The sequence below is a fragment of the Neofelis nebulosa genome, chromosome 10 (genome assembly GCF_028018385.1).
Source record: "Neofelis nebulosa isolate mNeoNeb1 chromosome 10, mNeoNeb1.pri, whole genome shotgun sequence".
NCBI classification, from domain to species: domain Eukaryota; kingdom Metazoa; phylum Chordata; class Mammalia; order Carnivora; family Felidae; genus Neofelis; species Neofelis nebulosa.
In genome coordinates this window covers 59,715,115-59,740,559 of record NC_080791.1, presented here as the reverse complement: position 1 = coordinate 59,740,559, position 25,445 = coordinate 59,715,115, and the positions used below count along the sequence as shown (strand labels likewise).

Sequence of the window (25,445 nt, the reverse complement as noted above, 5' to 3'; positions counted from 1 at the left end):
CACCCAGGCACCCTGATCTTGCACCCTTGGCCCCGGTGCTCTGGGGGCAGAACTCTGGGGTGATTTGAGGTTAAGCTCTTCCTCAGAGCTCTAAACCATCTCCTGAGTTGTAGCATTCTTAGTTCTCTTATTGCCAATGTTGTGGGCCAGAGTGAGTGGCCATATTCCTATGCCACGTGATTGTACAAGGACTCAGTGCCAAGCTGAACCCAGACCTCTTGGTCTCCCCTCTCTGTTTAGTTGATGTGCCTAGAAATTCTAAGCCAGAACACATTTCAGAGCCATCAGCCTGTCAAACTTTGGGGAAGTGTTTCTCAGAGGTGCCCCCCCAACACTAACATTATGAGATTCCAGCTTTTGAGAGTTGCACAGTTCATAAGACTCCCACAGGTTTGACCCTGCGTTCTGACTCTAGCTTATCCTTTTCCACTGCCTTTTGTACTCTGGATAAACAAATTGTAATCATTTGGATAACTGGCCTTTGGCAAGTTAAGTAGGTGATCATTCTGCAGATGTTACTTGGATGGGAACTTGGGTAGGAGTCAAAGGGTCTGGGTTCTAGTACCCTCTTGTTTATTTCCTCTTCTGGGCTTTGGTTTCCCCAGTGTTAGGGCTGCTCTAGTATTCTGTGATAATAAGCGCACTCACCTTGAGCTACTTCAGAGAGTTTTACAAGGGAGGGTGGTGGGAGTGAAGGCAGGAAGCTCTATATTCATGGACTCTTGGGGGCAGTGATATCTGCCTTCTATCCTGGAGGAGTCTTGGGTTCGGATAGCAGTTCTGATGGCTGACAGAGGCTGTTCTTCAGGAGGACAGCTTGGAGCAAGGGAACCTTCCATGTTGAGCAGAAGTTCTGGCAGGCACCTGGTGTCACCCTCTCATACTCCCTGTCCCAGCACCTGGGTGCCGTCTCCTCTCTCACCCAGCCTCAGGGCTTTGCTTTTTCAGAAGACATTTGTTTGCAAACAGAAGAAAAGAGAGAGCAAACTCAAGTTTAAGGACATACAAATGGCTAGGTATAGTAAACTATCTTACAGGTCCAGATGAATTGTAATAACAAACTCCACAAAGTCTTTTTCACCGTCCATTATAGAGTCTAGCAAAATGTTTAAAAGTTCTGGAGATTAGTTGCACAGTGTGAATAGACTGAACACTGATCAACTTACATTTAGAAGTAGTTAAGATGTATATTCTATATTATGTGGTTTTTACCACAGTTTTTAAGGCAAAGGAAAGGAAAAAAACAATACATCTTAGAAAATGCCAAAAAATAAATTTCAAGTCTTTTCTCTTTGGGGTCAGGGGGAAATGCTCTTTAGCTATTTAAGAATAGGGGCACCTGGGTGGTTCAATCAGTTGAGCATCCAACTTCATGATCTCAGGGTTCCTGAGTTCGAGCCCCGCATTGGGCTCTCTGCTTGTCAGCATGGAGCCTGCTGTGGATGCTCCCTCTTCTCTCTGCCCCTCCCCCACTTGTGCTCCCTGTCTCTCTGTCTTAAAAATAAACCTTAAAAAAAAAAAAAAAAAAGAAGAAGAAGGAATAAACCACATGGAAAGTATACAAAATTTGAAGTTTGTTTTTGGAACATGGAATTGGTTATTGTAATTCACCATGGTAATAAATAATCTTTAAAAGTAATGTATGTTCATTAAGGAAAATTTGAGTACAGAAAAGTAGACAAAAGAAAAATACCACCTATGGAGGGGCGCTTGAGTGGCTCAATTGGGTAAGCATCCGACTTTGGCTCAGGTCATGATCTCACAGTTTGTGAATTTGAGTCCCACGTCAGGCTCTGTGCTGACAGCTCAGAACCTGGAGCCTGCTTTGGATTCTGTATCTCCCTCTCGCTCTCTGCCCCTCCCCCACTCACCCTTTTTCTCTGTCTTTCTCAAAAATAAACATTTAAAAAAATAATAAAAAAAAAAAGAAAAATACCACCTATGATGCTACTACCAAACCATCACTGGTGTGAGCATTGTGACATATTTCCTTCTGATCTTTTCTCTTTGTATACATTTGGGCTTGTCTTTACATATGGTACCAATCATACTGTGCCATCAATTTTTGACACTTACTGTTACACCTCAGGCTTCAGTTGACTCGCTGCCTGTTCAGTCCCTTGAGTGTGTACCAAATTTATTTAGGCATTCTCCTATTCTGAGTCATGCATGGTTATTTCCATTTCTTTGCTTGTTTTTATTATTTTATGGTATTTTTTATGGTGGTAAAGTATATGTAACTTAAAACTTCACTATTTTAGCTATTTTGAAGTGTACAGTTCAGTGCATTAATTACATTCACAGTGTTGTGCAACTATCACCACTATTTCCAAAACTTTTCATCACCCCAAACAGAAATTCAGTGCCCATTAAGCAATAACGCCCCATTCCCTTCCCCCAGCCCTTGGCTACCTCTAACCTACGTTGTGTCTCTGTGAATTTGCCTATTCTAGATATTTTATCATATAAACGGAATCATAATATTTGACCTTTGGTGTCTGACATTTCACTTAGGGTGTTTTCTTTTTTTTTTTTTTTTTTTTTTTTTTAAATTTTTTTTTCAACATTTTTTATTTATTTTTGGGACAGAGAGAGACAGAGCATGAACGGGGGAGGGGCAGAGAGAGAGGGAGACACAGAATCGGAAACAGGCTCCAGGCTCCGAGCCATCGGCCCAGAGCCTGACGCGGGGCTCGAACTCACGGACCGCGAGATCGTGACCTGGCTGAAGTCGGACGCTTAACCGACTGCGCCACCCAGGCGCCCCTACTTAGGGTGTTTTCAAGGTTCATGCCTGTTGTAGCATGGATCAGAACTTCATTATTTTTATGACTGAATCATATTCCACTGTACGCATATACCGCATTTGGTTTTATCCATTCATCTTTTGATGGACACTTGAGTGGTTCCACCTTTTGGATATTGTGAAAAATGCTGCGTTGAGTATTGGCTTACAAATGTGTGTTTAGTTTTTGTTTTCATTTTTGGGGGGTGGGTACATGTAAGAATGGACTTGCTGTGTCATATGGTAATTCTATTTAACTTTTTACAGAATTGCAAAACTCTTTGCTTCTTTAATTATAAATAATGCTTAAATGAATATCTGTATACATGAGGCTTTTTTGATATTTTTACTTCTTTACCTTACTTGAAGTGACATCAGTGGGCTAAAGGGCATGGCAGTTTGAGATGCTGTCCGAATGCTGCCCAAAAGGAGTAAGCCTCTTTTGCTGCTGCCACAAGTGTCTGGGAATGCCCTCATCACCATACCAACATTGCACCAAAGATATTTGACTGTTTTTAATCTTAGAGAAGAGATGTTGTCCATCTCTAGTGGAAGTATAGTCTGGCCACAGAGCAGCTTACCTGACACAGCTCTGGATCGCCAGCCCTGAGTTCTCCTACCTCTGATTTCCTTGTCCCTGATGCTGACTAGACCAGTGTTCAGGTCCTACTGGGTCTGACTTCCCAACCCATCTCTGGTGTCCCTTTCTCCCCATCCACCTCGCAAAGATGAGGTGAGTTTGGCATATAAAAGATGTTCTCTAGCTGTGGGACCTCCCCCTGGCACTTTGCCTCCTCTTCAGAAGACCTAAGTCCTCTGTGGTACCTTCCTACTTGGGCTGATTCTCACACCTTTCCTGTCTTTTCCTCTTCTTCTCTCCCAGTTCTACAGCGAGTCGGGCATGCCTACCAAACACCTCTCGGACAGTGTGTGTGCCGTGTGTGGGCAGCAGATCTTTGTGGATGTCAGTGAAGAGGGCATCATCGAGAACACATATAGGCTGTCTTGCAATCATGTGTATCCTGTCTGGAGCCCCTGGGCTACATCTCTCCTGCCACATGGCATTCTAGTCAGGGAGAGGAGGGGGTGGTCATGACCCTGGCATATTGTCCAAACCTTGAAGTGCGAGAGAGTCACAAAAGGGCAGACATTTGGGTGGTGTTCTTTGCTAGAGAAACTGATGCCCAGGAGTGGAAATTGCAGCCTCCCTCACTCTTTTCCACAGCTGGGGGCCACCTATGTAAACAGTGTTTATAGCCTGGCTGGGTCAGAAAGGAGCCTGAGGCTGCACTAGCTGCCTTGAGGTTGGCTCAGTCACAGAGAGGAGCATCCTCTAGCTGGATCGCTCAGTATCAGAATCTAGTCTCCCTGAATGACACTTCCAGTATTTATCATGTGCTTACTCAGCGCCCATTCTGTGCCATGTCTTCTCTCCATTTTGCCCCACTACAATGCTATAAGATAGAGATCATTTTCCTCTCTTCACATGAGAGGAAACAGGGTCAGAGAGAAAGGATGTGTCCATGGTTATACAGCTAATAAGAGGTGAAGCCAGGATTTGAACCTTTCTCCAGGGCTAGTGCATGGGCATGGGGCTCCAGTGCCATCCCGGCTGCCTACCATTTCCCTTGACCAGTGGTACTCAGATTCCACGAATTCTGCATCCGCGGCTGGTGCATTGTGGGAAAGAAGCAGACATGTCCTTACTGCAAAGAGAAGGTGGATCTCAAGAGGATGTTCAGCAACCCGTATCCTTTGTTTGGGTTCTTGCTGGGAATGGGCAGTGGGAAGAAAGTCCTGGCCAGCACTCTGCATTTGTGTCCTTCTGTGGCCTTTCCTCCTGCCCCCAGCCTGGTACATACCCACAATTCCATTTGGCTCGTGGTCTAGGAAAGTAGGGGGTGGAACATGGGACAGGACCAGCAGCTCAGATTCTCATCATAGTTCTAGATCCCCCAACAGTAAATTGATGGCAGTAGCAGCCCAACTTACTGTTTGCTCACTGTGTGGTTGGCACTTCAACAAAGTGCTCTGCTCACATTATCTCATTTGATTCTCTGGCAACTTGGTGACCTTCCTCATTTTACAAATGAAATGGTTTGGAGGTTGAATAACCTGCTCAAGGTTATATAGCTAATAAGTAATGCCATACCTGTGACATGTGAGACTAGAGACAGTCTCCATGCCTCTGCGGGGCCTGCAAGATGCAAGGATGGCTGAGGGACTCCTTGTTCCCATCCATCCACTTTCAGCCCGGGACCACTGCTCCTCTGAGCTATGTCCTGTACCCTCTTGGCCTTCCCCACTTTGCCCTCACCTTCCTCTTCCTCCTCCCTGCCTGTCTGTTGGAAATTTCCCAGTCACTACTCTGCCCCTGCCCCTCCCCCCCACTTCACTTCCCCTGGGGTCCAGGGGCCCAGGTTTCTCCCTTCTCCCTACCCCGGCTGCTTGCTCACTTGCTTTCTCTTCCCCCTCTCTCCTCCCTCTCTCTCCTCCCTCTCTCTCTTCTCTCTCTCTCTCTCTTCTCTCTCTCTCTCTCTTCTCTCTCTCTCTCTTCTCTCTCTCTCCTCCCTCTCTCCCTCTCTCCCCTTCTTCCCCCCTCTCTCCCTCTCTCCCTTTCCTTCCATACCAGGGTTCCCTATCCCCTGGTCACTGGCTGGCCTGGGCAGGGGCCACTGCATTCCCACCTAGCACATTCCCACAGCCCCTGAACAGGAGGCTCTGGCCTGTCCCCATAAGGTTTCTTGTTTGGTTATTCCAGGGTCTAGTTCAGGAACAGTTAAGTAACTCCATGGTAGAGCTGAGACTTGGGGCTTCCCTTAGTTCCCAGGGATTGGGCCAGGCTGCTCTTTCTAATGCTATTGGAGGGGTTCCCTCACAGTGTCGTGATGTTCATTTTCTGCTTTCCCCAGAGCTGGATTCCCAGACTTCCTCTCTAGATGTCTGGCCCAGCATTTAGTTATAAAGTTAAAGGAACGGAACTGATCTCTGGGGCCTCTTGGCCTCAGTAGAGCCTGGTGTTTAGTGGTGGGTGCGGATTCCTTAGAGCCTCTGCCCAGGGTTATCCCATGACTAACTTGTTCCCTGCTCTCTTCCAACTCGGTCCCTAGACTCAGCCCCTTCCTTGACCTAGAAAGCCTTCATTGTGGACATTACAAGAACCTTTGGGGTTACTTTATCGCATTGTCCACGTCCCTGCAGCCATTGGCACAGATGCACTTACAGCAGTCTCAGACTGTGTATTCTTACTTAACACCAACGGGTCCATCTTCGAGAAGGTGTTACATGGGAGGCCCTCTTCTGCATGTTGGTCTTAGTTTAGTTTCACCTTTCCACCCTTCTCCCATGTCTGTCCTGTCTTCTGCATTGGTTCCCTGTTCTCTCCTTCCCCCATTCTCTGGGTTTAGCCCTTCCTTCTGACATGGAGAGGCTGGCTGGGGCTTCCTCTCCTTGTAGGTTCATTTCTGTGGAGCAGCTGAAAGTGTGGGCAGACCCTCTCACCCATCCCCTAGTCCAACCTTAGCAGCTCTTACACATAGCCTCTTTAACACACTGACAGCTGGGAGAGGCCTCACGTCATGTACGGGCAACTGCTGGATTGGCTTCGATACTTGGTAGCCTGGCAGCCTGTCATCATTGGCCTGGTGCAAGGCATCAACTACATCCTGGGCCTGGAATAGTCAGGAAGAAGAGCATCCACCCACTATGGACCTCAGGGCACTCTCCTCCCTGCCCTCCAAGACCTCCTGGGTGGGAAAGACTCAAAGGGGCACTTGGGCCACTCAGGACCCCTCCGGCTGTGTCCGGGCTGGGGAGGGAGACGATGGAGAGCCAGCCAGTGGGGCTGTCAGCAGTGGGGGCTTTTTAAAAGAATACTATTTTGATGAATATATTTAAAAACCTTTTTTATTGTGGAGCATAGGAATTGCCCCAACTCCTCCAGGCCTTACCCTCCTTGCTTGAGCAGGGTGGGAGCAGAGACACAACATTTTTGGTTTAAAGGAGCCTTCTCATCTCTGGCTGAGAGCCTCAGCCAATCCCACCCCCATCTTTCCTTCCTTCTGTGGGGCTCCAGTCTGGTTCGCTCAGTGTGGGAGAGCCAGTGGGCTCTGCCTGGTGCCACAGATGTGCACTGAGGGGTGAGATATCTTTCCTCCTCCCTGTCTGGGCCTGGGATCGGTATTGTGTCTGACTCTGTCTTCCCTTGTCCAGGTCCCATAGACTGGTTGAGGCAAGTGGAACCTTGTGACTTTTCTAGTGAGAGAAGCCCTGGAACCTCGTAATCCATTGAGGATGTGTTTGGGGGCAACCAGAAACAGCAGCAGCTTGGGTAACCTGCCCCCAAGCTGGGCTGTACTCAGCCAAGAACAGAGTCTATCCATATGTAGTTGGGCCACGGGGACTGCTATAGGTGGCAGTGATTGAAGGCCCCTTATGTGAACAGAACCTTTAGCCCGGAAGTGGTGACACGTGCCAAAGGCTACCCTGCCACATCACTCACTTCCTTCCCTGAATGCCTGAGAGAGAGTATGTGCGTCTGTTTGTGTGTAGCAGAAGGACTATGACAGTTAAGACTCCTCCCTGTCGTCAGACAGTGTTCCCTTGAAGCAGCCAGGGGATTCCCAGCCCAGGGAATGTCCCTCTGTCAGCTTCCACGTTCATGGGGCCTACCCGGGCCTGGCAACAGGAGTGAAGGTGGGTGGGAAGAGAAGCGGGCAAGGCCCAGGCAAGGGATCTAAAAACAGGTTCCAGGTAGGCCCTAGCTCTGGCCCTAGGAGTTCTGAAGGAAGTGGGAGGGTAAACGTGGGCTCTCAGCACTGGGTTCCTAGGGAATATGGCCCAGCTGGGCTTGCATCTTCAAGCACAGCAAGAGCCAAGCAGGATCTTGTCACTCCATTCTGAATAAAGCTCCGTGAGCTGGGTTGGAAAGCTGAACATCCATCTTGCTTTATTCTTCCCTGGGGTCCCTGGGAGTACCTTGTCTTTGCTGCCTTTTGCTATTCCCATTTGAGAGCTGGATCCTAGGGGTAGTTGGCCCCACCCCTTATCCCTGGGAATGGTGTGATGCCAGGCTCCTGTCCTGCGGCAGAAGGGCCCTGGGGCATCACTGGGTGACTCTCTTCCTCACCTCCTGAGGTCAGTGCCCTGCTGCCAGCACCTCTTCTCATGAGCCACTCTCAACTTTGGCTTCTCTCACCCAGCTGTGTTTTCCCATAGTCCCCCACTGCTCATGCTGGTGCGCCCAGTTGAAGGGTCCAGGGATCATTCTTTCACTTTTGTTCCCCCTATACTTCAGGCTCATGTGAGAAGCCAAGACCAGGTTGTCCAAGGCTCTCTTTTCATACTTCAGCAAGCCTGAGTCCCATGACCTCCCGGTGGCCCAACTCTTGTCTTGGTTCCACTCTAAGGTAGAGTGCTGTCTCCTCTTCCTCCATCCCCACCCCATTCCCAAAGGACTGTCTCAGAAGCCCCAGGCAGCCTTGCCTCCTGACCTGATGGCTAGAGATAGGGGCACTCCCAGGGAGGAGTTTCATGAACTCCAAACCTAGTTCCATCTCCTGGCTTCCCTGGTTCTGTTCTGGGCATCCCATCACAGAGAACACAGAGACCACAAACCTCAGACACTTGGGTCTTGTCCTTCATGCTTAATCACCAGTCCTGGTCTTTCTGCCTCTGCAGACACTGGCGAGACCCTGATAGTGAATGCTTACTCCAGTTTTGCATCCCAGGTGCCTCACTTAACCTCACCCTAGTCCTGGCCCTGCCCCAGCTCCATTTGTCCCATCAGCCACCAGACTGGTGAATTCATATAGCTCTGTTGTTGCTGAAGCCAGCGCTGGGCTGCTTGCTCCCCTACTTCCCTGGGAGGCACCCTCTCCTTTTTAGGGCCAAAGCTCCAGTTTATGTTCCAAGTCCTCAGCTTGACTCTGAGAGGTTCCTGCACACAAGGCTGGAGAGTGCTGTCAGCATAGTTCCTGTGTCATGGCTCATGTGGGTCTGGACACAGCTGGACTGAGTGTTGAGCTTTGAAGGGGGGGGATTCTGAAAAAGAGGGCTCTTTGGGGCTTCTTGGGAGCCAGGTAGGGGGAAATTTAGACTTCCTAGTAAACCTAGACCTATAGTTCTGGCCATATAGTTTGTGGGGTGGTGGGTGGGGGTGGGGTTGGTGGTTGGAGGGAGTGGAGAGCCTGAGAAAGGCCAGGATGACAGGCTGGTGTGACATTGAGCCTGGAGTGGTCAAAGCGATCCAATATGGGGCCCCCAGTGCCAAGGAGAGTTGACCCCTTGAATATCAGTGTGAATGTGAAAGAAGCATGAAGTCTGCTCGTGTAGAAGCAAGGGCTGGTTCCGAAGAGCAAAGGTGGATGCCAGAGTCCTAACCCTTGACTGGGACAGAAGAATCCATCTGCAGGAGACTCATAAGTTCATACCGTATGTGCCCCTGGGAGGGTGAAGCTGAGCAGGGACGAAAGATCCAGTCTGATGCCACTTGGAGAGTAGAGGGGGTCTGTGAGTTAGCAGGAAGGTTCTGGGCCATCATGAACTTCGGCTCCCAGAAGAGGTGCTGTGTACAGACTGGACCCAGACTGGCATTATTTGTGTGCCCTCTGTTAATAACTCAGAGCCTACTCTGGATTCCATGGTTAGAACAAAAGTGAAAGTGAAATAGAGGGGAGTGGAGAGTGTTTTCCCAGAAGGATTTCACTAATCCTGTCCTTCCTGGAACCAGCTCCAGTGAAGAGAGCTTTGCCTCTCTTTGTGACGGGGTAAGTCCTTGGCCCCTCTTTGGGTCTGTTTCTCCATCCTTATAATGAGGGGTTAGAGTGGACACATAACCACATAATGTTAATGGTAATAAGAGCTAGAGTGGGGAAAGATGGTTACTAGATGATCTTCAGCTTTGTTGCTACATTCTGAAAGAGCTCCAGCCTGTGCTGGATGGGATGCCTGGAGTAAATAAATAGCATTGCCTGGCAACCCAGTCAGTTCAGACCAAGGGACAGCTGTGGAGTCTACAGGAAGGACAGGCCCATACAAATGGCTGGGATCCAGACAAGCCACTGAGAAGATGTGAGAGAAGTAGTTTACTCCCATTCTCCTCCCCCACCAGCCCCAGAGAGGAGGAAGTTGTCACAGTTAAATAGAGCCAGGCACGCCAGCTCCTTACACATCCGTCAAGACCATGAGACAGAACCGGACACCAGGTAGGACCTAGGGGCTGGCAAGGGCGGGTGGGGTAGGGCCTGAGAACAGAAGGGAGTGGAGCAGGCACACACACACACACACACACACCCTCCGCCAGGGGAGCTCCACCCTGCTGTTGTGCTCTCCCTTTCAGCCTCTGTCCAGCCTCTCTCCATTCAGAAAGGGCCAAGAGGTGGGGCCCGAGGAGTCCTTCTGCCCCTCTGATTCCCTGGGCAGAGCCCAGGAATCTCGGCCAGAGCTGCATCCAGGCAGCTCCCTCTCCAGCCAAGATCTAAGCCAGGATGTTGAGTATTTCCAGGCAGTCAGACAGCAGTTGACCTCTGTGACTGTCCTGCCCTCAGATCCCAGGCCTTTGCCTGTCCTGCTCCTATGTGCCCACATAGTCTCTCACCTGGCTGGAGCCACACCTCTACCTCAGGCCACCACCGCTTTCACTGGCTCATCTGGGATCACAAAGGACCCCTGCCCCTCCGGGCTCCCAACAGCTAAGCAGTGCCCAGCAATGGAGGTGACCTGGCCGGAACTGGAAGTCCCACTGAGTAAGGAGCAATTCTGATGGGAGCCCAAAAGGGCACGGTGGTCAGGGGGTGAGCTGTGGGCACAGAGGGCCCAAAGGTGGGATTGACTCCTGAGCTGCCCCCTTCCACTGCCTTCTGCCATGTAGCCCCACCAGCCAGGGCACTTGCCAGAGCACTCGGCATCCCCTTTCCCACCCAGCATCATGAGTGTGGGTGCAGGGCCCAGCTCCCAAGATGGGATGGAGAGAATTCAGACATAAGGATGGTCAGAGGACTCCCAGAGCCTTGACTGCAATATGCTCCGAGGCCCAGCTTGCGCCCCACCCAAGCCCACTTGCCCTCTGGCCATCTTAGAGGAGCAGTGGCCTACTGCCTCCTTGACCAGGGCTCCTAGAGTCCCCAAAGCTGAGCACTGGAAAAGGCCATCTTGAAGAAACAGGGTCAGGAGTCGTCATCTGAACCAAGGACCCGTCCCCAAATTCCTCTTGTTCAGCCCCAGGCCTGCCTTGTAGACAACCACACTTCCCCATTAACGGACTTTCCCACCTGGGTGGTGTGTACAGCAGTAATCCAGTTCCTGAATTGTGGGAGCCAGGGGGGAGGGCAGCATGGTGGAGGGGAAGGTGTGCTCTCCAGAAAGGCTAACAGCCACATGTGTCCCTAGATGGAACGCTGACCTTGTCCTGTACCGCCTGTAGCCGCTTCCCCCACTTTAGCATCCTGTACTGGCTGGGCAATGGTTCCTTCATCGAACACCTCCCAGGTCGGCTGAGGGAGGGCAGCATCAGGTGAGGGGTGCAGTGGCAAGGCTGGCAGGCAGGGGGGTGGTTGGGGTTCCTCCTATGGTCTTCTCATGGCCTTTCCTCCTCTGCTTCAGTCGGGAGCGCCGGGGCCCACGCACCCAGCTGCAGACGACCCTCATGCTAGAGGAGCTGAGCCCCACCCTGCGCAATACCAACTTCTCCTGTGTTTTTGCCGATCCTGAGCAGACTGCCCAGCGTCACATCGTCGTGGCCCAGCTCTGGGTGAGAAACCTGAGTGGAGGTTTCCACGGACAGGAGGAGTAGTATGGGGAGGATAGGGTGGGCTCTGCCCGGAGTGGCCTCCATTAACGTCCACTGTGCTCCCAAGTGGAACTTAGGATGCAGGCAGGGGAGGCATGGCCTGGAGAGAGGTTATGAGAGATGTCCCCACCCTTGGCCCTGAGCCTTGTCTGCCTTCGCTTCTCCAGGCTGGGCCGAGGACAGTTGTGCCCTGCACTCAAGAAACCTCACCCTCCAGCGGGTCCCCTCTGCCTCACCATCAAGACAGGTGAACTCCAGAACCTGGATGAACGTCGTTACCTGAGCTGCCCTTGCAGCTCAGGCCTTCTTCTGCATCGACTTAATATTCTTTCTTTTTTCCCTTTAATGGACTGTCCCAGGGAAGGGTGGGGGTAGATGCTGTTTCTGATCCACAGCTGCCTGGGTCCACAATGGGTACTCATAAATGATTTTTCAGTGGAGGCATGATGACAACATCTGCTCTGTCATTTAAGTCCTCATTCCACTTACAGAACTTGGTCCGTCCCAGGAGGGAGTGTGGGAAGAGGGGTACTATCACTCAGAAGCTAAAGACAAAATTAAAGTCTGGGAACACAGGCCCTCAAAAAAAGTGTGCGAAGATCCTGTGGCCCCAGAAAGGCCAGGAGAAGGGATTTGAGAGAAGGCAGGTAGTCTGGGACACTCGGCAGGGACAAAGATAGAAATACCCTAATGAACCTAAACTTCCCTTTTCCCACACAAATCAAGACAGCTCAGCACTTAAGGGAGAAAAATAGACTTTATTTACAAGTAATAACATTTAGAAAAAGATCCATCCCTGGCCCTTAAAAACCTTCCCATCACTCCAAAATCCCACCCCACTTTTAAGTCTGGGGAAGGGGGGATGAGGTGCAGCTGAAGGCTGCTCCCCTCCCACTCCCCACTGCCACCCCCAGGCATGGGACCTATCTGTTCTGGAAAAGAGCATCTTCTGGGCAGCTGAGCCCTTGGGTGGATGGGAGCATCTCTAGGTGCACCCGCTAGGTCAGTGTCCAGTCCTGGACTTCAAAAGCAAGGGCCCTGCTAGGCCCAGCCACCACGAGCAGCAGGGACCAGGGCCTGCTCCTCCAATGGTCCCTTCTGGATTCAGAGGCTGAGGAGGACGAGGCCCTTGGGCCCAGCCACTCAAAGCCAGCCTCAAGTCTGGTTGTGATGGAGAAGAGACTTTGTTCTAAGAAAACGTCAGGAGGCAAGGTAGGGAGAAGACCCAGACACTCCAGGCCTCTGGGGACAACTCTGAGAACACCTCAGTTCACCTAGCGAAGGCTCCTGTGAAGATCCAGGTACCAGGCCGGGGATGTGGGCAGGCATCACTGTCTGTAGGGGTTTGGCCACTGCTGGCCTGGGAGCTGAGAGAAGGCACTGAAAGGGACAGTAGGAGGAAAAGGACCAGGCGAGGTCAGCACTGAGGACACAGGTGGGGCCTCTCACTGGTCCTGGCCCTTCAGTGCTTTCCCTGAAAGAGAGAGAGAGAGACAGTCACTTGGCTGGAGACTTGTGATGCCAGCAGTTACAGCTGGCCTTGAGGAGGCCTCTTTTAGCCCCAAACCTCTCTGACTAGGATCCCTTCCTTGGTGTGACCTGGACACATCTAGCTTCAGGTTATCAGTTGCTGGCTGTGCTGAGTTGCCCTGTGTCTCCTGTCCTCAGGGAGCAGCTAGTAAGAGAGCACCTTCTCTTAGCCCACCCCCCGTGGCCTAGCTGGGCCACACAGTGGAAGCCTCCCAAGGGGTGGCCTGGGGGAGTACCCTGCTTCCACCCACTCTTAAGAGTCCATCCACCCCCTTCCTTTCCCCGTCAGTGCTTCCACCTTGCCCTTGGCCCGAGGGGTGGCAGTGGCGGCAGCTATGGCAGCAGCAGTGGCGGCGCTGGCTGCAGTGGTGGCGATGCGAGGAGAGCGGCGGGTCCCGCTGCGGGTGTTGGGGGAGGCCTTGGATGGGGCTTTCTTGGAGGCTCCTCTCCGCAGCAGGCTATTCCCGAGCTTCTTGGGTGTGTTGAGGATGTTAAAAGCCATTGACTGGCGGCGGTCAGCCTGTCGGGGAGGGGAGGACTGTCAAACTGGGCTGCACTTGGGCCCTGCCAGCAAGGTCCCTCTAGGATCTCCCTTCAGCCCCCACTGACCTGTTTAACAGCCGGAGCTGCTCTCTTCTGGGCCTCATTAGTGCTCTGTTTGCGCCCTTCGTGTCGGTCCCGGGGAGTCATGGGGCGTGGGAAACAGCTGGTGGCCTTCTTAGACTACGGGGAAGAAGAGTTCACATCCAAAACCAGTTGTATGTCTCAGAGCCAAGTGGACCTTGTAAGTCAACACCACTTCCCTCCGGAAACCTCCCTTCCCAACAGCCCCTGTCCCTGCATCAGACTCTTGGAGAGAGAAGCCTGCTAGATGGAACAAAACAGGAATCAGGGTCACCTACCTCAGGGGTACCAGGGCCCTGGTGGGGCTCTGAGGAGACCCGTTTGCGCTGCTGCCGGGTGGTGATCCCCATGCCCTCGGCTATCTGGGCTGGCTGCATGCTGGCTCGGCGCAGGGTCTCCTGGGGGTCACCAGTTTTCATCTCCTCATCCGTGATGGTAGCCAGGCTCAGGGAAGGCTGGATGGGATGGAAGGAGGGGGTCAGTGCAGCAGGACCACCCCAGAACTCTTCACAGGCCCGGCGTGTGCAGCAGCTAAAGCCTTCCTGTTGCAGAAGGTCTCCCTTCCCATTGTCTTCTCTACTCAGGCCCTGCATGGTGGTCAGAGCAGAGTAGTCCCAAGCAGACCTCCTCCACAGACTCAGGCCCACCCACAGTGATTTCACCCCGAACCCCTCTCTGCCAGCTACTCCACCAGAAGCATAAGGTCACTCTGCAGCAGGCCAAAGAGCCAGGCAGGGCACTAGGGCTGGGTCCGCATGGAGCGCTGAGGGAGAAGAGCCAGTGTGGGTCCCGTGCAGGTGACCCTGGAGCTCACCCGGGACTCCAGGGGATAGCAGGTCTTCAAGTGTGGGGGGCATACTCGATTGCGCTGCTGCAGCTCTGCAATGCGATTCCAGTCATCCAGCTGCTCAGGCTCATCCTGGCAGGTGCCCATGTAGAAGCTATTCCTTCCTGTGGAGGGCAGGGAAACTGAAGCAGGTGGGGCTAGGAAGTAGGAAGGCCAGGAAGAGTGAGGGTAGAGGCAGCAGGTCTCCCACGGGTCCTGGCCTCTTGCCAACTTTTGTGGCCACCACTCCTGTCCACCTGTCCCGTGGACTTCAAGCCCAGTACCCCAGAGTCCTGCTCTGCTCCGTGTGCTCTCTCCCTGGGGAGGTCAAAAGAAGTCATATACCGTATGCGGAGGCTGTGACACCCTACAGAAACTGAGGACCAGGAATTGATAACCAAAGGTCCCTGAGGCGCCCTTCTGGCACCCCTTACCACCTGAGACAGTAATGGAGGACTCCAGGCAGCAGCTGAGCATCACTGTTCCACTGGGAGTCCCAGGCTCCCTTGTGTGACCATTTTCCATTCACCCTGGCTGAGATGAACATCAGCCTGATTGCCCAGCACAGCCCTGAGACTGCAGGGAGGAGGGGTCGGTGAGGTGCCAGAAGATAGTCAGCCTGGGGTTTTCTTTGTGTGTGTTATGTCCCTGTGGCCCCCTCACCTGGAGGGGCCCCGCTGGATACCCCAGCCTGGGAGCGGCGAGCAGAGCTGCGAGTGGTGGGCCGGTAGCCAGGCAGGCTGAGCAGAGCGGAGTTGCCATCGTCAGGAGAGCCCAGGCGGGCTAGAGACTGGGTGGAAGAGGTGGCTCGTGGGCCAGCCTGGGAAGCAGGGGCCGACTGTGTGCTATAGAAGGATGAATTGGCACTGTCCGGCTCTTCCACGTCTAGCTTCTGGAAGAGAGAATGGATCTGGTGGAGTGGGGCCCTGACAATCCATAAAGGTGCCTCCTGTTCACTTTCCTAAATAGGGCCTCGGATCCCGCAGCAGCATGTATTCCCACTGCTTTGCAGGAATCCTTAGCTGCACATCTACAAGGAATGGGCCCTGTTGCTAAGAATCCTGCACAAGGTGCCAAGGCTATCCCATTTTCATTTGAGTCTGTTAACAATGCTTTGAAAGAGGGAAGAGAGTGTGTTATCAGACAATTTTAGAATCAAGGTGCAAAAAAGTAAAGTGACCAACCCACAGGTAACAGCTAGGGAGTGGCAGAGCTGGGGCTAGAATGCCAGTCTCCTGAGCTAGTCATAGTCAGGCTCATCCCACAGCCTCCACTGACCCTCAGCCCAAGCTTGCCAGGGCCCTGCCCATCTTTTAGAACTTCTGCAGCTTCTTGGTAGCCAAAGGCAGCCCACACCAAACGAACCTTCCCCACTCCCCATCCTCCTCAGGATATGGAAAACAAGGGCCAACCAGGGCCCCCAACCTAGCAGGCAGCCCTCTGGGCGGCCACAATGCATCTCAGCCACCCAGGAGGTATGCTGCAGGCACAGGGCTGGGCTGCAACTTCTCCATCTTCTCTCCTTTCGGTCTGCACGGGGTCAGTACTACACATGGAAAGAAACGAGCCTTAGATCCCTTAGGCATCCAATTCCAGCCCTGCCCCTTTCTACACAAGAGGCTGTGCTTCTTTGTAACACATGAACTAGTCAGCCCTGCCTGCCTCCAGAGGCACCCGACGGGAAAGATGCCCTTAAGAGCAAGTGAGCATCACTTGGGTCCTACAGGCCCACTCCCAGCAGCCTGACCTTGGTCATGGTGATGTTGATGATCTGAGTGGTGCGCCGACGGGCGGAGCGGGTCTTCCGGCCTGAATCCAGGAAGACGTCCCCCAGGGAGTCCAAGCTGCTCTCCAGTGGGGCCTGACCCCGAGCAGGGATGGGGGTGAAGTAGAGACTCTCAAGGGATTCTACCTTGGGGGGCAGGCGCTGGGAAATGGGGGAAGCTGGCTCTCCAGGGATGCTGGTGCCATCTGGCTGGGTTCGAGACAGCTTGCTGTAGGAAAGAGACTTGCTGAGGTGCCATGCCTGGGGCTAAAAGGCAATTTTGTTCATCCCTTTGCTCCAAAATGACCCAATTCCTACATTTATCACAAGCAGACCAGGTCAAGCACCCCATTCTCTGATTTTTGAAAGGCATCAAGGAGAGCCCTTGCTTGACCTGGGTCCTCCCTTCACTCTCCATTTCTGGTCAGCCCATCTATCTCCATGGCTATCTGAGCTCCTTAACACTGGTAACTCTCAGCTCCACGGTGAGCATGTCCAAATGAAGTCCATCCATCTGGATCTCCTGCCTCAGGGAATGGGAGCAGCCTCCACCTGGGTCCCCTAGCCATGAACATGAGCTCAATCCTACCTCTTCCCTCCAGCCCAATGCAATGGACAAGTCCAGGAGCTCACTTAACCACACACCACTCCATTTGCATGTCCTTCCACGGTCTGCCTCCTCTCCTCTCACCTAGATTTAATGGTACCTGAGGGGAGGTGCCAGCCTGGTGACAAGCAAGGACTCAAACCAGGCTGCCCGGGCTCAAGCCTGCCTCTGCCACTGTGGGACCTTGGGCAAAGGACTGCCCCTCTATGCCCCAGTTTCATCTGTTAAAGGAGATAATCACAGAACCTACCTCAGAGGATGCTGAGGGGTAAATAAATGCATTACTACTTTTTAAGTGTTTTTGTAACAGTATGGGCACATCTCAGCTTTTACATTGGTTATCGGAAAAACTTTCTAGGGGCACCTGGGAGGCTCAATCGGTTGGGTGGCCTGACTCTTGATTTCAGCTCGGGTCATGAATGACACCAGATTCATGGGATCAAGCCTGGCATCAGGCTCCATCCTGAGTGTGCTGGAGATTTTCTCTCTCCCTCTATCTGTCTCCCTCGCTCGTGCCCTCTCTAAAACAGAAATTAAAAAAAAAAAAAAAAAAAAATCAAACTGGACCACATCTACCTTAATTTCAAGCCTTTCCAAGATCCCTCAGTGCCTTCAGGATCAAATCTAAACTTCAATGAGGAGTCGAGCCAGCCCCACCCAACCTCACTTGCCAGCCCAGCCAGGCTCTTTCTCAGCCTTTGCTCTCCTCTGTTCACAGAGCACACACACCTTCAGCTCCTCTGCAGACTCAGCAGGAGTGACAGCCTCCATGAAGCCCTCTCTGAGCACTCATTTCTTTTTACTCCCAGTGTGCCCTACACAAACATCTGGCCGAACACCTTGGACAGTTTCCTTAGTCTTCTCCTCTAAGAAAAAGCTCCCAGAGGGCAAAGAGACATCTTCTCAATCTCACTAGCCCCAGTGCCCAAGACACAGCCTGACACACGGTGGGCACTCAGTGAACAAGACAGAGACAGGGCACCTCCTCACCTGGTGATGGTAAGGGGAGTCCCCTCCTCGCAGCTCAAATCCAAGCTGTCAATGCTCAAGTCCAGCTGAGGCTTCGCCTGGGGCTCCCGGCTCTTCAGGGCATCAGTTGCCACCTGGAACTTGCCCAGGTCTCGAAGCTGCTGGTCAGCGTGGGCAACCTGAGGAGAGTGAAGAGAAGCCTCAGGCAGGGGCAGCCTGGGAGAGGAGGGCACAGGGGTCCGACATGACAGGGTGGAGTCCATCTGACCGGATACGCACCTGTGCCTCCAGGCTGCGCACCTGGGCAGTAAGGTGGCGGCAGGTCTGCTCAGCCTCCTTGGTCTTCAGCCCAGCCTGCTGCAGCTCCCGACCCAGCCGTTCGGCTTCAGCCCGCAGCTCCTTGTTCTCTTTCTGTAGCTGCTCCAGGCCCCGTAGCTGCTCCTGCAGCTCTTGGTTCTGCTGCTTCTTGGCATCATAGTGGGTCTTAGCTTTCTCCATCTACGCGGGCACACAGAACGAGTGGGGCGGTGGGGGTGAGGGGGAGGCAGGGACTGGAGGGCAGCAGGGCGAGGAAGCAGTGGGCCAGGGCTGGGGGCGCCTCACCTGCAGCTTGTAGTGCTCAGCTGCCTGCTCCTTCTGGTTCAGCTGGGCCTGCAGCTCGTTCAGCTGGGCCTGGAGGCGTTGAGCCTCTTGCTGGCTCTCCCCTCCCTGGGCCTGGAACGCATGACAACGCTGATCAGGGTGGCTGGTCTGGCTAGTGCACCCAAATCCACGGACCTGCCCTAACCTTCTGGGTTCCATGGTGTTTTCAGACTCCTGCAGACCCTCTCAGGACTCGCACAAAAAAATCCTTTTACCCCCGCCCCTAGCGCCTACTCTACTGCCATACCACACACCCTTCAAGGTCCACATTCTGCAGAAGCTTTCCCTGTCTGGCTAATGCCATTTCTGGCAGAGTTCTGACAGCCCTATCTTTGCCTTCTTTGCACCCAGGAACAAACTGTCTCATTCTCTCTCCATGAGTAGTCTCCCCAAAGAGGAAGGGGGCTGATCCTCAGGGAACACTTGGGTGCAAAGCTAGGCACTTGGCACATGAGCACTCAGAGGACACGGGAACTCTTGTTCTCCTCACAACTGCTCCGGGAAGTAACTTCATCTGTTTCAGAGATGAAGACACTGAGCTCAGAGATTTAAACAAATTGACCGGGGTCATAGCAGAGTAAGATCTGAACCTTGTTCCACCCAACCTCAAAGGCTGTGTGGGCTTTTATGATGCTGCACTGCCTCCTATGCAGACCACAGACTCCTTGGGAGCAGGGGCCATGTCCAGATCTCGGTCCCCCCTGTGATGCCAGTGAGCAGAGCACTTAGCTTGTAGAAGACAATGGACTACCCGGCCTTCTCTCTCCTACATCTCCTAGCACCGAGAAGGCCCCGAAATGGAGAAGCAGCATCTGTTTATCACACGATTATGGCATGGAAATGAAGTTCTGCTCCCAGCTCCTGTGACCCACCACGGGGCTTTAGTGCCACAGGTGCCTAATTCCTCTGCCCCTAAGTAAAAGCTGTGAAGACTGAACTGCAGAAAAGCAGGTATTAAACCAAAAAGGTGACGCTGTTGAAAGCATGACAAATATTAAGTTACAGTGCAGTATTAAACATTGTTGACAATCCTCAAAGCTAGGCTGTCTGGAGCAGCACTATCCAAAGAACTTTCCACAGGAATGGAAATGTTCTGTATCTGCCCTGTCCGATATGGTAGCCACTAGCCGTACATAGCTACTTAAGCAAGGGAAATGTGGCTAGCGTGACTGAGGAACTCAATTTTTAATTTAGTTTAAATAACCACACATGACTAGGGGCAACTAGTGGACAGCGAAGGCCTGAGCGATGGGAGCCACCCCAGTGTTCCCTTGAAAGCTCTAAGAAGGCACATACAGGGGCTCCTGAGCCACAGGCAGGTGTAAAGCTGCCATGCCAGGCCCGCCTCCGCCTCTGCCCCCATACCCACTACAGCCCAAGGGCTCACAGAGCCCCTTCCCTCCCCGATTCTCGCTCTGAGGCTGACAAGATGGCCCATCCCCCCACTGTCCCACCTTCAACTTCTGTTGCTGCATCTTACTGGCTTGGTCATGGTCAGCTAACTTCTTACTCAGTTCTTCCACCTGGAACAGGGGAGGAAGAGAAGAGAAAACTCAGGAGGACTTCCCCTCGATATTCAGAGAAATTAGGAGGTTTCCCCCAGATAAATCCCCAGTGTTCCTAGGAGAAGAAACTCTGGTCCTTTCTCTGGCCTCCATTTAGGGATTTATCCCTGCGATGCAGGCTGGTTGGCAGGACCTAAGGGAGGTGACCCAACACACAGGTGCTGCCAGAGCCACAGCCCATGCTCACCTCCACCCCCAGCCTGCAGAGACAGGCCTGCCGGAGCCCCACAGCCTCCAGATTCAAGAGAATTCACTCTGGGGAACTGACACCTCACTACCACCCTACTACTTACTGCCACCATTCACAGCCCCAAGCTTCCCAGGCTGGGGACAGGAACAAGAGACCGAGTCTGTAACTAGCAGACAAGGATGAATACCCAACACTCCTCCCCAAAAGTGCCAAGGCGCACAGATGCTCAGACCTCTTCCCAATATCCACAGGCTGTGAGGGCTGGTGCTAGCAGTGTAGCTGCTGTGGTTAGCACTGGGAAGCAGACAGGGGCAGCCCTCAGACCCAAAGCCCACCCCACTCCCACAGAGAAGAGCAAAGGGAGTGGGGCGGAGAGGGAGCAGAACAGCCCAAGCCCTGCTGGCTCCTCCAGGCATTCCAGGAGCTCAAGCATGAACAGCAAAGACAAGAGGCAGGAGCTCCATTGCTGACTGTTTGCTATTGGGTCTGACTGTCCCCATCATCTCAGGCTCCCTGGAGGAGGCGGGCAATGGAAGGAGAGGAGGGCCCGACTCCTCAGCAGGCCTGAGGTGACAGGAGTAGGAGGGATGGTGGAGAAACCAGTGTGATAGCGTTGACGTCTAGGGCAGCACAGGGAGATCCTTGTGAGGGCCAGGCAGCCAGACCATGCCACCTCCTGTCTCTTATCAAGCTTGGCCTTCCTGCTCCCAGGCAGCTCTATTTCATGCTCCAGGTTAAAGCCCCAGAGGGTGATGGGCAGGTGTCCTGAGCTCACAACCCTCCCAGAGCTGTGAGGGCTGCTTTCATGTCACCTTTACGGCTTCTGCAGGAAAGAAGGGGGCTGTGTGTTAAGCAAGGCCCACGGTCACTCTGCTGTTACTCTTAGTTCAGTATCCAAACTGGGAACAGGACTTGGAGATTTGGGAATCCCAAGGACTGCCGGTCACCAGTTCGGACATGGGAAAGATGAAGCCTACCCTACCCCTCATCCCTGACAGACAGATGAGAGAAAAGGACAGGAGAAGGATGGAGAGGCCGACCTGGGATGGGTGGAATGAGGCCCAAGAGAGGGCCCAGCACACCACACTCCTGGGCAGCCCGGGCCTGGACTCCATGGCTTGACCCTGCCCCCTTCACAAACAGTTCACAACAGGAGCAGGCGGAGGCAAGCTGCAGCCGGGGTCATGCACTGAGATGGGTCACCGCTTAAGCAGCCAGCATTTAGCGGGGACCCCAGGCATTACCTGCTTAGTTTGCTCTCTCTGAAATACCTCTAGCTGTTCCACCTGTGCATGGGGGAGGAGCAACGAAGACAGAGTGAGATGGGGGCCAAAAAGACACTAGCCCTGCTGCCAGGGTGACCTCGCTGCGGCTCTGATACTTTCCTTCAAGGAATTAGATTTCTAGTAATCGTTTTTAAATGCCAGTTTGTCTCATTCTAGTCCCCAGTGGCTCCTGGATCCTCCACTGCAGGTATGCCTCCCTAGCATAGTGTGCCTCTAGAACGGGCTGATGGCCTTCACAGCTGGACTCTTAAAGGACGGAGCCTTCAAGGAAGGGGAAGCTATTGATGTCTTCTTTAGGACGGTAGGGGGCCAACATACTTCAACTCTGCCAGCCACCCGGTAAGGGAGGGGAGACCAGAGGGAACATTGTTCCCTCTCTCAGGTCCAATCTTTGGGGGCAAGTTTGAGCTGGGTATCTTACCTGGGCAGTGAGTTTCTGCCTCTCATCCTGGAACCGCTGCCTCTCCTCCAGGACCTTGACCTTGGCACTCTCGTACTTGGCAGTCATCACCTCCAGCTCCCGGGCAGTGTTTTGTGCTTCCCGCTGCATCTCAGCCAGACGGGTCTCAGCGTCAGCACGCACGGCTGCCAGCTCTTGGCCATGCTTCTCCCTGGCCTGGTCCAGCTCCACTTCCAGAAATTGCCGGCCAAGGCTGGCCCGCTCGCCCAGCCCCCGGTTCTCCTCTGCCAGCAGGCCATGAGCCTTCTTCAGCATGCTCAGCTGCTCTGCATAGCTGGCCTTCTCAGCCCGCAGCTGCTGAGCTGCTCGCTCTTGCTCTGCCAACTTCTGCCGCAAGGGCACCAGCTCCCCGAGCTCCCGCTGGGCTCGCATCAGCTCTGCCCGCAGCCCGCCGGCCACCTGCTTGCTTTGCTCCAGCTCCTCACGATGGCGTTTCTCAGCGGCTGCCTGCTCAGCCTGCAGCTGCTGGCACAGGTGCTTGGCGGGCAGCAGCTCGCTCACCAGGGCCTGAGTGCTGGTGTGCTCAAGCTGTAGGGCAGAAAGGGCCTGCTCCTTCTGGAAGAACTTCTCCTGCCATGCCTTTAATTCTTGGCCCAGCTCCTCCGCTCGCTCTGCCTGTGAGGCCAGCTCCTGCCGCAGGCTCTCTGAAGCCACCCGCTGTTTCTCTGCCTCCTCCCGGAGGGTCTGGACCTCCTCCCGCAGAGCAGAGCTGCGTTCAGCGGCCCTGGCGCTGTTGCTGGCCATCTCTGCCTGGAGCAGACGCAGCCTCTCCTCTAGCTTCTGGCTCTTCTCGGACTCAGCTATGACCAGCCGCTTCAACTCCTTGCTCTCACCCTCTTTCTCCAGGACCTGGCGGTTCAGGATAGAGACCTCCTCTTCCAAGCTGCTGATGAGGCTGTTTTTCCTCTCTGCCTCCTGCTGGCCCCGGGTCACTTGGGTCTTCCACTCATCCTCAGCCTTGCTGTGGTCTTGGGCCTTGGCGCGGAGGGTGGCCAGCTCCCTTTGGGCTGCAGCTAAGGTGTCCTGACTGCGCCCCAGCTCCTGGGCCTTCTCCTCTAACCGGCCCTGCAAGGCCTCCAGAGCACCGGCCTGCTCAGCGCGGGAGATGCGCTCACGCTCCAGGCTGCGCTCCAGGCCAGAGGCCTTCTCCTGGTGCTCCCGGCACTGCTGCTCCAGCTTGCTCACCTCTGCCTGCAGAACCTGCAGCTCAGGACCTTTTCGCTTGCTCTCTCCAGTAGCCTCAGACTGTGCTCCTGACCCAGAAGGGTCTTTTCCGCTGGCCATCCCTAAAGACTGTTGGCGCTCCTCCTCTTTCTTAGCCAGCTGTTCCTTCAGTCGCTCCACAGTCTGCTGAAGCTCCCTGAGCTCTGTTCTCTGGGCTGCCTCCTGCCCACGAAGCTTGGCCAGCTCCTGATCCTTTCCTTCCTTTTCCATCAGGGCGTGGGCCAGGGCTTCCTGCAGGGTAGCAAACTCCACACGCTGCTCATTGAGGGCATTCTGCAGCCGCATCTCCAGCTCCGCCTTGGCGGCCTTCTCCAGGGCCAGATCGGCTTGGGCCCGGCCCCGCTCCTGGGTCAGACGGGCCACCTCCCTCTCCTGCTGCCCACGCTCCTCCTGCTGCTGGCCCTGGCTCTCCATCAGCGCAGCCCGCAGTCTCTCCAGTTCACTGCCCATCTGCTCTGCCTCCCGCTCCATGGCCTGCAGTGCAGCCTGCGTGCTGCAGAACTGGCGTCCCTGCCGCTCTTCCGGCCACTCTGACTCTCTGTCTCCTGCCCTCAGGGGCTCCTTGAGTACCTCGCGGGAGGCTGATTCCGGCTGCTCCCCTGTCTTGCGCACTAAGGCCTCCAGGCGGGCCACCTCCTTGCTGGTGGCGGCCATCTTCTCTTGCAGAGCGGAGAGGTCGTCTGCAAGCTTCTGGGCCCTGACCTCCTTCTCCTGGACCTGCTGGAGAGCCCTGGCCAGGTTGGCATGGAGCTGAGCTACTTCACTCTGCTGCCGGCTTATCTGGAGCTCACTGTGGGCCTCTATCCCTGCCACCTTCTCCTTGGCCTCCTGTAGTTCCTGGCGGGCCTTCTCACATTCCTCCTTCAGGGTCATCAGCTGCTCCTGGAACATGGCACCATACTGTGCCTCCTCCTGCTGGCTGTCCTCGTACCGCTCGCGCCAGGTGGCCACCTCCTTGGCAAGCTGTTCACACTCCCCCTCAGCTTCGCGCTGGGAGGCTACGGCCTCTGCCAGTTCCTGCCGCAGGGCTTCTGCCTCGGCCTGATGGGCCTCCCCAAGCTGCCGTAATCGGGCCTCCAGCCCCTTGCGCCCAGCCCGCTCTTCTTCTAGCTCCTTCCGCTCCTGCTTATGCTGTTCCACCAGGCACCGGGTCTCCACCTCCAGCTTGGAGATGTGACGCTGCTGCTCCTCCAGGGCGTCTGCAGCCCTGCGCTTCTCCTCTTCCAGGCTGCCCTTGGTGATCTTCAAGGACTCCTCAAGAGCCCGGACCTGCTCCTGGAACTGGCCCTTCTCCTGGGCCACCCTTTCTCGCTCAGCTGCTTTTTGTTGCTCAGACCTTAGTTGGGCCTTTAGCTCTACCACCTGGGCCTGGGTCTCACTCTGCTCCTGGCGGGCTGCCTCAACACAGGCATGGAGTTCCTCCACTTTTTGGCTCAGCTCTGCCTTCTCCTGCTGGGCCTGAGTCACCGAGGACTGGGCACTGTCCCGGGCTTCCTTAGCAGCCTGAAGTTGCTGTTCCAGGACCTCTAGCTTGGCAGTCTTCTCCTTCTCCAATACTTCCAGCTGCTGGAGGGCCGAATCCCTCTCCCTTAAAGAGGCCTGCCGCTCCTCAGCTGCAGTGGCCAGTCGCTGGGCATGGTCTCGCCTGGTTGCCTCCTGCTCCTGGGCAGCTTCCTCTAACAGCTTCTCCTTTTGCTTCAGGCTGCTGCTCAGCTGCTCCACCTGCTGGCGGAGGCCCTGAGAGGCCTGTTCTTGCTGCTGGAGGCTCTGCGCTAGCTGGGCCTGCTCCTTTTTGGCCTGCTGCTTCAGGCCAGCCAGTTCTTGATCCTGCTGCTGGAGAGTGGCTTTGAGGGTGGTGAGCTCAGCAGTCAGCGTGGTCACCCGGGCAGACAACCGAGCCTCCTGAGCCTGAGAGGCCTGCTCCACGTCTTCTTTGGCCTGGCTGAGGTTGGACAGGGAGCCCTGCAGCTCGGCAATCAGGCCAGCCAGCTGCTGCTTTTCTTCTTCAAAGTGGCCCCGCTCAGCAAGCAGCTTGGCTTCCCGCTGGCCCTGCTCAGTCTCTAGAGCCTCCACCCTGGCTCGGAGCTGGGTGTTGTCCGCAGCGAGAGAGGCCGCCTCCTGCTTCAGGGTTTCCAGCTGGTGAGATAAAGAGACCAAGAGGATGAACATGACTCCTCAATCACC

The 25,445-nt window shown here is 54.3% G+C and overlaps 3 protein-coding genes across 13 annotated transcripts in view; 2 read left to right on the top strand and 1 right to left on the bottom strand.

Annotated features, from left to right (window-relative positions):
* The window catches only part of RNF121 (ring finger protein 121), an 83,407-nt gene extending 75,687 nt beyond the window's left edge, over positions 1-7,720 (top strand). For 3 of the 4 annotated variants that reach the window (XM_058687928.1, XM_058687926.1, XM_058687924.1), the window contains exons 7-9: positions 3,669-3,802; positions 4,432-4,533; positions 6,345-7,720. In XM_058687928.1, the coding sequence (XP_058543911.1) occupies positions 3,669-3,802; positions 4,432-4,533; positions 6,345-6,465 (357 nt within the window). In that variant the 3' untranslated portion in view covers positions 6,466-7,720. Of the gene's footprint in view, positions 1-3,668; positions 3,803-4,431; positions 4,534-6,324 lie in introns of all 4 variants that reach the window. The other variant, XM_058687925.1, reaches the window with a different exon arrangement.
* A 150-nt stretch (positions 7,721-7,870) lies between these two features.
* IL18BP (interleukin 18 binding protein) lies at positions 7,871-12,013 on the top strand. 2 transcript variants are annotated; one of them, XM_058687946.1, is made up of 6 exons: positions 7,871-9,208; positions 9,897-9,990; positions 10,333-10,530; positions 11,174-11,297; positions 11,387-11,534; positions 11,741-12,013. In XM_058687946.1, exons 2-6 carry the CDS (start codon positions 9,969-9,971, stop codon positions 11,822-11,824), a joined length of 576 nt encoding a protein of 191 aa, XP_058543929.1. In that variant the 5' UTR covers positions 7,871-9,208; positions 9,897-9,968; the 3' UTR covers positions 11,825-12,013. The 2 variants fall into 2 exon arrangements, with proteins under 2 accessions (XP_058543929.1, XP_058543928.1); XM_058687945.1 differs by having other exon boundaries at positions 7,871-9,552.
* Positions 12,014-12,311: 298 nt separating this feature from the next.
* The window catches only part of NUMA1 (nuclear mitotic apparatus protein 1), a 72,404-nt gene continuing 59,270 nt past the window's right edge, over positions 12,312-25,445 (bottom strand). For 5 of the 7 annotated variants that reach the window (XM_058687893.1, XM_058687894.1, XM_058687895.1 and 2 more), the window contains exons 14-26: positions 21,999-25,397; positions 21,536-21,577; positions 19,991-20,059; positions 18,498-18,608; positions 18,174-18,392; positions 17,916-18,073; positions 16,301-16,547; positions 15,217-15,445; positions 14,542-14,678; positions 14,006-14,182; positions 13,713-13,826; positions 13,402-13,623; positions 12,312-13,047 (exon numbers count right to left, since the gene is read on the bottom strand). In XM_058687893.1, coding sequence (XP_058543876.1) covers positions 13,036-13,047; positions 13,402-13,623; positions 13,713-13,826; positions 14,006-14,182; positions 14,542-14,678; positions 15,217-15,445; positions 16,301-16,547; positions 17,916-18,073; positions 18,174-18,392; positions 18,498-18,608; positions 19,991-20,059; positions 21,536-21,577; positions 21,999-25,397 — 5,136 coding nt within the window. In that variant the 3' untranslated portion in view covers positions 12,312-13,035. The remainder of the gene's footprint in view (positions 13,048-13,401; positions 13,624-13,712; positions 13,827-14,005; positions 14,183-14,541; positions 14,679-15,216; positions 15,446-16,300; positions 16,548-17,915; positions 18,074-18,173; positions 18,393-18,497; positions 18,609-19,990; positions 20,060-21,535; positions 21,578-21,998; positions 25,398-25,445) is intronic. The other 2 variants (XM_058687898.1, XM_058687897.1) reach the window with 2 other exon arrangements.